Source organism: Pteropus alecto, unplaced genomic scaffold, assembly GCF_000325575.1.
Source record: "Pteropus alecto unplaced genomic scaffold, ASM32557v1 scaffold10, whole genome shotgun sequence".
Taxonomy (NCBI): Eukaryota; Metazoa; Chordata; class Mammalia; order Chiroptera; family Pteropodidae; genus Pteropus; species Pteropus alecto.
This window is the reverse complement of record NW_006431210.1, coordinates 6,521,451-6,531,385: the sequence shown is the minus strand read 5'-3', so window position 1 is coordinate 6,531,385 and position 9,935 is coordinate 6,521,451. Positions and strand designations below refer to the sequence as shown.

The following is a 9,935-nucleotide window of genomic DNA, read 5'->3' as shown; positions in this document are numbered from 1 at the left end:
GAGATCCAAAAGCAACAAAATCTAATCAGATGTCTAAGTGGATAGAGAGCAGAGAGAAAGTAAAACTGCTGTACATCATAATGTGTGGTTGTTTTTGAGTTTAAAAGTCAAAATGAAACCTAGACACTTGACAACTGCCAAACATAAACTCAGCTTAGTTCACAAGAAATGTGTGGCTTTCTAAAAACTTGACCAAAAGTCACAGGAACAATGATGCTATTTTTTTCAGGCTGCCAAGTACCAAAGGAAAAGTCATTCCCAGACAATGACCTCCAGTGGACAGAAGGGTCATAGTTCACCGGGACCTCAAATTTCCTCAGATAAGCATCTTACCCCATGTCAGCTTGTTTCTTATGAGCTTCCTGGGGTTTTACCTAAATTTGTGTATGTGTGTTTAAAAAGTTATTACTGTTTTTCGTTTCCACATTCCTTGTAAACAGCTCACTTACATGACTCATTTTGTGCCTATATAAACTTTCAGCACCACCACCATGACTGTTAGTAAGATGGCTGCTTTAACAAAATTATAGTTTTGAATAACAAAATTTTACTGTTTACAGTTAAACTGGTAGGAAAGACTTCTAAAGTCTTGATAAATACATTTCTTGGATTTACTGGTTCAATTTAGGTCCCTGATTATTATAAAGGAGCCCCTAATAGAGGTTATAGAAGTAATTAAGGAAAGAAAGTGAGGCCAGAAGCATAAATTGAAGCCATCCTTTTGAAGGTTAATTTTGCAATGCCTGTTAAAAATACAAAACACATACCTGTGAGGCAGCAATTCCATTTCTAGGATTTTATCCTCTATATTTACATACATAAATGAGCAGAGATACACATGCAATTTTTAACGTTTACTGCAGCAATTGTAATAAGAGAAATACAGAAAACAACCTGAGAGAAACAACCTATTACATCTGATAGGAGTTCCAGAAGAGAAGAGAGGCAATTTTTGAAAAAATAAAGGCTGAAATGTGTCCATAATTAATTGTATGCAATCAACTTTATATTATTTTCCATAATATATTTGTTAAAATTTTACCAGATAGTCCTTTTAACTTTTTATGACTGTGTATAAACTAAGTCTCTGGTGAACTTTTTTTTTTTGATGAAGTAAGTTGTATGAGGAATCTATACACATAATTTTCTACTAATTTACTGAAGGCATGACCAATTCAGGTTACTGAAATGAGCCATGTTACCTTGGTATGGATGTAGTATTGTAGCAAGACTTGGGTTCTAGCCCTGGCTTCACCATTTTAGTATCCATTTAATCACTTGGTCAAGTCAGCTAACTCCTCTTTGAATTTCATTTATCTCATTGGTAAGTGGGAATAACACCTATTTAGTCTAGCTAGCTCATAGAAATATTGTAAAGGTCAGTGAAAAACAGGAAATCAACATATTTAGAAGAGAAAAACCCTGTAATATTAATAGCTGCTTGTGGTAGAGACAATGCTATCTGTTCACTGAACTATTAAAACTTCTTTTCTGAAGTACACAGTGAAACTACATTTTCCAGCCTTCCCAGCAGTTAGGTGATTGAGTTTTGGCCAATGACGTACAAAAGAAAAAATACTTCCAGGAGTTATGTTCTATTTGATTCTTCATTCTTCTCTTGCGTGTTGATTGGATATCAATTTCCAGGATGACCTGGAAGTAATGTATTGGAGATGGTAGAACTTCTTTAAGCCTGGATCTCTACATGATTCTGTAGAGAAAGTGCCCACCCACTTCAGCATGGTCCACACTGGACTATGGTACAAAAATTATTGTATTATGCCACTGAGATTTAAGTGTTGTTACAGCAGCAAGTATAACATACCCTAAGACACTGCTAAAAAGATGGTTGAGGAGACAAGAGGTGGAACTTGCAGAAATATCAAGAGATTTGGGAGAATTTACCCAATGGCCACTACAGCATTTCATCTGTTTTGCCAGACAATGTCTGGACACAGGAGGCTGTGTTGGAATGTGGGTGGGTACGCTTGTGGGTATCTCTGTGTGTTCTTTTCCTCTCCAGGACTAACTGGCAAAGTCCAGATTTTTGTATATAATTGTCCCTCCTTCTCCAGAATTAATGCGATGTCCAGGATTGTGCTTTTTAAACAGTAGAGAGTCATTAAGCTGTCTTCAACATGTCAAAAGCTTTTAATTAGAAATATCATTAGATTTTAGTTAAGTTCACATGCCAGCTGTAATCCTTGAAAACCTTGTCTAGCTTAAGTCAAAAGGAATGGCTTTTTAGCTTCTCCTCAAAAACTAAGATGTGAAACATCTCTGAATTTTACACCAGGTGAGTGAAGTAGAGCCATTGGAAAAGTACCTTATCATTAAACTTAACACACCTTGTAATTTGTCAAGCTGGTTGACCACTTGACAACTATTATAAAAAAGACAAGACATAACAAGTGTCAGCAAGGATGTGGAGGAAAGGGCTCTTGTGCATCCTTGCTGGGAATGTAAAGTGGCACAGCTACTACGAAAAACAGCATGTAAATCCCCCTATATTAAAAGGAGAACTACTATATGATATGGCAATTCCACTCTGGGTATCTGGCCAAAGGAAATGAAATCAGTCTCTGGAAGAGGTATCTGCATCCCCACATTCACTGCAGCATTATTCACAATAGACAAGATGTGAAAACAACCTGTCAATGGATAAATATGGTATATACGCACAATGGAATATTAGCCACAAAAAGAAATCCTGCCATTTGTGGAAGATATTATGCTAAGTGAAATAAGCCAGACAGGGAAAGACAAATACTGTGTGATCTCACTTACATGTGAAATCCAAGTAAGTTGAACTCATAGAAACAGAACAGTGGTTGCTAGGGGTTGGGGGGTGGTAGAATTGGAGAGATGTTAGTCAAAGGTTGGTCAAAGGGTTTTTGTTGGTATCTTCAGGTTTATTTCCCAGTTTGCTAATTCCATCTTCAGCTCTGTCAAATCTACTCTTTAATCTGTGTGATGACATGATTAAAATTACATTCATTTTTAGATGTTCTAATAGCTTTATTTTTCAAGTCTGCTTTGTTGTTTTTCTCCATAGTAATTTGTTCTTAATACTTTAATCCTCTCTTTATGTCTTTAGCTTTAAAATGGCCTTTCAAAGCATCTATCCTATTGCTCAATTTATTGTCTGAAACTCTGGGCATCCGATTCTTCTATTTTAAAAATTCTATTGACTTTCAATCATGATTTTGTAATTATTTTGTGCATATTCAGTGGAATCATATTTGGGAAGCCTGTGCAGCCTGGATCCAGCACGGATTTTGCAGTGTTTTGTATTGTTTCTGCCAGTTATCTACTGCTATTACTGGCCCAAGTTCCAGTTTTTTATGCTTTTTACTTGTGGCTTCCTGGATATCAAAATTCAAACTCCAAACCTGTTTGGGGTGCTGGATTCACGGTTACGAATTTTCAGAAGAGGCATTTTCTCTACCTGGAACCCAACTTCTTTGTGTTGATCCATGGGTTTCCCTAGTCCATTATTTCCCTAACACTATAGCCCTTGGAGGGCTCTAGTTCCAGCATAATCCTTATAACCAAAACCCTTAGACAGTGGAGAGAATGCCCACTCCCTCCCTGGCAGCTACAGAGCCACTGTGTGGCCTCACTGCTTTGGCCGTCATCCCCTTATTTACTTCAGGCTCCTGGGGATTTCTCTCACATTTTTACGAGAACAGCCCTGCAAAGAAAAGAACACTGGTTATATTTCCCTAGCTTTTCTAGGTATTTAAAGTGGGGACAGGGTTTTAAAGTACATTCGTCCACTGGCTGGCTGAAATTGGAAGGCCTCCATCCTACAAATATATTATATAAAAATATCAGCAAGCGATGGGAAGGAACACTTGGAAACAGATGTACTTGAAGACTGGAATTAAAATTTCCTTTTTATTGTTAATGCAGCACAATTCAGGGGGGAAAAAAAGCTGACTTAAATAATAAGGCCATTAACTGATACTTAAAAAAGACCAGTAGCACAGGTTTGGAGGGGGGTTAAATGTTTATTAAACCAAGCTTTAAAATTATATCCACCTATAGTCCGTAAACAAATACAGTGCTCATGTAAGTAAAAGGCTCTTAGATTAGAACTAATGGAAAACCCGAAGATCCCTTTGTACCCTGGCACTTCATGGGGTCACGTCATAGTTAAAGGATTAAAGGAAAAACCAGAAGGAATTTAGCTTGACTCCACCTGCTAGGATGGATTTCAAAACAGATATTTGTTCCACATTATAGCAAGGCAACAATGTAGTTTTACATTCACGGATTGGCTGAAATAGTACAAATTAAGCTTCTCTTCAGGATGTCTCTCTCCCCATTATCATAATTAGTAAGAAATGTGAATTAAAATAGATGATAGACCGCAGGTGGTTATAAAAATAGATAACTCAGAGTAATAAATATCTAGTTAGCAGAGCACATACATATAAAATTTTCCTTTTTCCATAATATGCAGAATATCATAAGTATTTTCAAGAGGTACAGTCAGCAGACTTTAGAATGGTAAGAGAGCATTTGTAAAGAAAAACACTCAAGCACAAAACCCAGAGCAGGAAGCTGAATGCAGATGAGGATATACAAAAGACAGAATCCTAATCCCTCACATCTTATTATCCTACTTAATAGACACCACAGTTAGCTTACCATCCTTTATGTATCTTAAAAAGTAACTTTGTTACCTATGTACAACTTCGAAAATGATTAATCATGAGACAAGCGAAAATTGATTAACTTCATAGTGGCACTAAAATCAAGGGAACTTGTTAACATTTTGTGTGCTTTCACATACTTCTGTGGATAGGACTTTATAATGCTCCCAAAATATTTTGGATAGTTTTTAAAATTCTCACAAAAATCTACTCTGCAATCATTTCAGATATGGGGGGGGGAGGGGGGGAAGTCCCAAGCTGGAAAATAAAAAGGTCAAAATTCACAAAGTGACTGAAAATCCATGAATATGCAAGTGACATTCATATATTCCCTTAACACTTTATCAAGTGCTATATAAGGTCATTGTAATGCTATCCTGAAACCAATCTCATTTAAGAAGATACAGTAATTCCCATTCTAATTCTAGAATTAAAAGCACTTATTCCACATAATGTGCGTTTCAGCGAGGTTGACATCTACTTGGTTGTACTTGTCAATGTCACCTTAAAGCTTCATCAAAGCCTCATGGCAGACCGGAACTATAAAAGTTCAGAACTAATACTACCACGGGTAGTTAGTTATTCATCCTAAGTTCTTACAGGGAATGAAGGGTATAAGCTGTCCTAAGGTCACCTCAGCCTAAAACAGGGTCCCCTAGAAACTTTGGCAAGGATCCTTGCCAAAAAAATCTCCATAATCTCACGTGTTCGAGACTCGCTAAGTTAAATAAACAAGGTCCACTAACATACTAACATAGATTCTACACCCTCAAGAGGGGGTATACGGACATGGCTTTTCCCAAACTCATGTGACCTTGCCAGAGTACACCCGGAACCACCACTGGATCCCAGGACACTAGTTTTCTATGGAACACGGTTTGAGAAATGCCAATCTAAAGTAAAATTCCTAAAGTAGTGGTTCTAAAATTGTAGTGAGCATCAGAAAGACATGGGAGGTGTTAGAGCAGAGATACCATAGCCCACTTCAGAGGTGAGCGGTGGGATCTGGCAACCTGAATACCTAAGAGACGCCAAGTAAAGCTGATGGAATGAGGACCACACTTTGAGTGATAACCGTCTAGACGACACCCCACACAAATATCAGCTGCACGAAGCCCTCCTATGCCCCCAGAGAAGGCTGCATATGGTATTTGCCACAACCACTCCCTGGAGGTCAAATCAGCCCAGTGACATCTGAGAAGGTCCTGGGGCACTTTGGTGGGGTAGAGGAGCACTAGACACCTCCTCACCAGGTGACCAGGCACAGTAATTGCATCTTAAAAGAATAGTAGCAGCCCCCTCTCAGGGCATCTGCACAGCTTAAAGGAAATGTTTGCATGAAAGTGCAACCTAACAAAAAGCATCATACAAGTGTCGGTGATCAGAAGAATGTGTCAATCACAGCAGGAAGATCCCAGATGAGTTTTCTGTCTTCTGCCACTGCTGAGCACATTCTGGAGGCTAATGAAGGAGAAGAGGCTAAAAATGCAGAAAACTGCACTAACAGGGAAATTAAAATTATTTACCTAATAAAAAATATCTAATTGTTAAAAAAAAGATCAACTCACAATCAAAGTAGTTAATTATGCTGGCTTTGAGATAGTGTTTAAAAGTTACAGTATGTTGATCTTTGAACACACTCACTCTTCCATTCTACCATGTTATTAAAGCTGGTTAAATTTTAACATCAAGAGAATGAGAAAAAGAAATTCCTTCACTCAAATACATGTGAATTAGATCTAAAATATTTAGCTGAGATAGTTCTAATCTTATAAATTACCATGGTGGGAAATTTTCAAAAGTAATTTTAAAAAAGGACCTTTAATTTTGGTTCATAGAATCATCCACAGAATGAGAAATGAACACACACTCACACGTTCACACATGTGCGTCTAGTTGTTGCCAGTACATCTTCGTGCAATTTCAAAAAAGAACCTGTAAAAGTTCATACACACCCATGACGGGATTACAGTCAAGCAAACATCTTCTTGCCAAGTCTCAGTTTCCATTTGCACCCAAAAGACTGATTGGAAGGGCAGAACTCTGCCCGACATGTTGCATGATCCACTTTATATATGCTCTGGATGGCTCTGGAGACAAGACAGCATCTCTTGAACGGGTCTGCCTTCATAGCAGATCTGATATACTGCAGTAAACAATGGAAACCTAATTGGGGGGAAATGTGAAAAGACAAGTTATCTGGTTTACGTCATAGAACAAATCAGTTTTTCCCTTCTAACAGATTGCAGGTTAGTGTGCTACCTGTGACCACGTCCAACATCCTTTTATTATTGGTCTGCAGAGAGTTTCTGCACTGTTGGCCATAAGATCTTGGGACCACCTAAACCATCCTCTGGCTAATTGGAGTGCACTGTCCAAAAACAAGTCACGTGGTAATCCTTACAGGGTCATCTGTGGTCATTCGCATAAAGAGTTGTGGCTCAGGCTTGTGGCCAAATCTGGAATGAGTCCAAGTTTCTGTTGCTATTTTAAAAGATTGGAGAATAAATTTTAAATTGAAAGGAGGTATTGCTCTCCCTTCTCCAGGAAGGATCATCCAAGGATGAAGATGAGGCAGCCCACACATCACCATAAATAATTCAGCCTGGAATGCTCCTGCAATAACCAACAAGGGGACCTACAATTAGCTGAGCACTGATCCCATGTTGGAAGCTGGATTTATTTCGTCTTTTCTTCCAAGATGTGAATGCATATATATATGAAAGTTTGAAATGGATGAGGGTTTGAAGGTGTGGGCTAATAATCCACTGTAAGAAAGGATAATATTATCTCAGGATACAGCTGGCTCAGCAAATATTATGGAAGATATCACTAAGGAAATAAAGTTAATTTCAATTAGGCTTTTACACACACACACACACACACACACACACACACACACACACACACACTCGAAAGTGAGCTTCACAGTCTTACAGGCCACTCTAAAAATTATCTAGTTAGAATCTTGTAGTGATAGCTTAGTTCATATGTCTTTATGATAGTCTATCATTATGAATTTTTTAGGGTTCACAGTGTTTTGTTATTTTTTGGAGTCAGGCAGACTTAGACTTAAGGAAATCTGCTCCACAGCTTATTCATTCTGGGCAAGATTCACAACCCCTCTCACCCAGTTTGTTCATCTGTAAAATGGGCTGGACACTCAGGTCTGTTGTATTAAATGACTTACATGTAAAGTGTACAATGCAACACTTGGTGCATGGTGGGTGTGCAATAAATGGCAGCTTACAAAACACAGCCACAAAATGGCCACTGGGTTCTAGACTGTAAGCTCCAAGAGGACAGGGCCCAAATCTGTTTTGTTCACCTCTGCATCCTCAGGGCCTGATACACTGCACAGCAAGGGGCAGGTGCTCAGTGAGTATTTGTTGAATGACTTCTTGTAAATGGGTGTTAGCGCCTGGAGATTTCAGCCCCTTCCATGGCTTAGTTTTCTATGATGAGAACAATTTCTACGTCCCCAAAGCAGGGTAGCAGGTGATGAGTGGCCACCCAAAGCCATTCCCAACCCCTTTGTTTCCGTACTGAAGTCAGAAATAGTCTAATGCTTACTTTCCCAGCTTTTCTTTTACCTAGAATTAGCCAAGTAAGCAAGTTGTAGCCAGCAAGACATGTATATCTGCTGAGGGTTTCAGAAGTTAGTTCTCTCCTTGACAAACACTGAAGGGAAAATCTGCTACCCCAGACTGCTCTTGTAGCTTAGTTCAATTGTGTGAGTATGTGATGCTCGGTGCTCCTGCAGCCATCTTGAGGCTTTGAGGAAAAGCCAACAGGTTCACTGAGATTCTAATTCAGAGGCACAGAGCCAACATCAAAATGTTCACCTCTGGATTCCTTGCTATGTGAGAAAAAAACACCCTATTGTTCAAGGCATTTTTAACTGAGTGTTGCTCTTGCAATCAAAAGTACTCCCAACTCTCACAACCACCATTTCCAAAATGTATTCTGTAGGTGGGATGTTAACGAGGGATATGAAGTGTGGGAGGAAAAGGGGGCTCTCTAACTCTGGAGCCCAAACTCAATTGCCAGCTACACTGCTCACCTAAATGCTATTTTCTATAATATAAAATGCTACAAGGCCAATTAGATCAGTTTGGAGGACTCTCTAAATAAGGGTAGAGGTGAAAGGAGGACAAAAGACAATATTTCATAGAAAAATACTGACATAAACCAATTAATCAGCAATCTCACTAATGGAAACTAAGGACTTATGATATGTCAGGCTTCAGCTAAGTGCAGGGATATGTAGTATTCTAAATAGGGTCTCAGCCCTCAAGGAGCTTACAACAGTGTTATGGACTAAATTGTGCCCATCCCCCCCACATCCATTTCATACAATGAAGTCCTAATCCCCAGGACCTCAAGGAGTCCTTAAGGAGGTAATAAAGTTAAAAAGGGCTCATTAGGGTGGGCCCTAAACCAATATGGCTGGTATCCTTATAAGAAAAGGAGATTAGGACTGATACACATAGAAGGAAGACCATGTGAAGACACAGGGTGAAGACTGCCATTTACAAGCAGAGGGGAGAGGCCTCGGAAGATGTCAACCTTGCCGACATCCTGATCTTAGACCGCCAGCCTCCAAAACTGTGAGGAATACATTTCTGCTCTGTACGCCATGGGTCCCCAGCCCCCGGGGGCGTGGACCAGTACTGGTCTGTGGCCTGTTATGAACTGGGCCACACAGTAGGAGGTAAATAGCGGGCGAGTGAGTGAAGCTTTATCTGTATTTGTGGCCACTCCTCAGCGCTAGCATCACTGCCTCAGTTCCACTTCAGATGATGAGGCATTAGATTCTCATAGGAGCACCGGTCCCTGGTGCCACAAAGGTTGGGGACTGCTGGTGTACGCCACTCAGTCTGTGGTATTTTGTTGTGGCAGCCCGAGCAAATTAATACAAACACCTTATGCTTATACATGCTCATAAAGACACACGTACAAGGAATTTTTCTAAAGCAAATTTTATAACAGCAACTTTAATATTTCTTGACAGGAGACTGGTGAAATTAAACTGTGGTTCTCCAATACAGTGGCATGTTCTATAGCCATGAAATGAGCTCTCTAGGTGTGGATGTGCAATGATCTTCAAAATCTATTCTAAAATGAAGATACGCTAGGGACAGAGAGGAACGTGGAGTCCGTTGCCCATTACGCCAATGAAAAGGCTGACTGGAAATGCACACTGAAAACAGAACGCTGCTGCTCTGGGGTGGCGAAGAAGACTCACTCTCCACTGTGAACCTTTTTTGTATG

General features: G+C 39.5%; 1 protein-coding gene across 2 annotated transcripts in view; it reads right to left on the bottom strand.

Moving 5' to 3' along the window:
• Positions 1-3,993: 3,993 nt before the first annotated feature.
• The window catches only part of GPD1L (glycerol-3-phosphate dehydrogenase 1 like), a 35,885-nt gene continuing 29,943 nt past the window's right edge, over positions 3,994-9,935 (bottom strand). For both annotated transcript variants that reach the window (XM_015597171.2, XM_015597178.2), the window contains one exon: positions 3,994-6,827. In XM_015597171.2, coding sequence (XP_015452657.1) covers positions 6,731-6,827 — 97 coding nt within the window. In that variant the 3' untranslated portion in view covers positions 3,994-6,730. The remainder of the gene's footprint in view (positions 6,828-9,935) is intronic.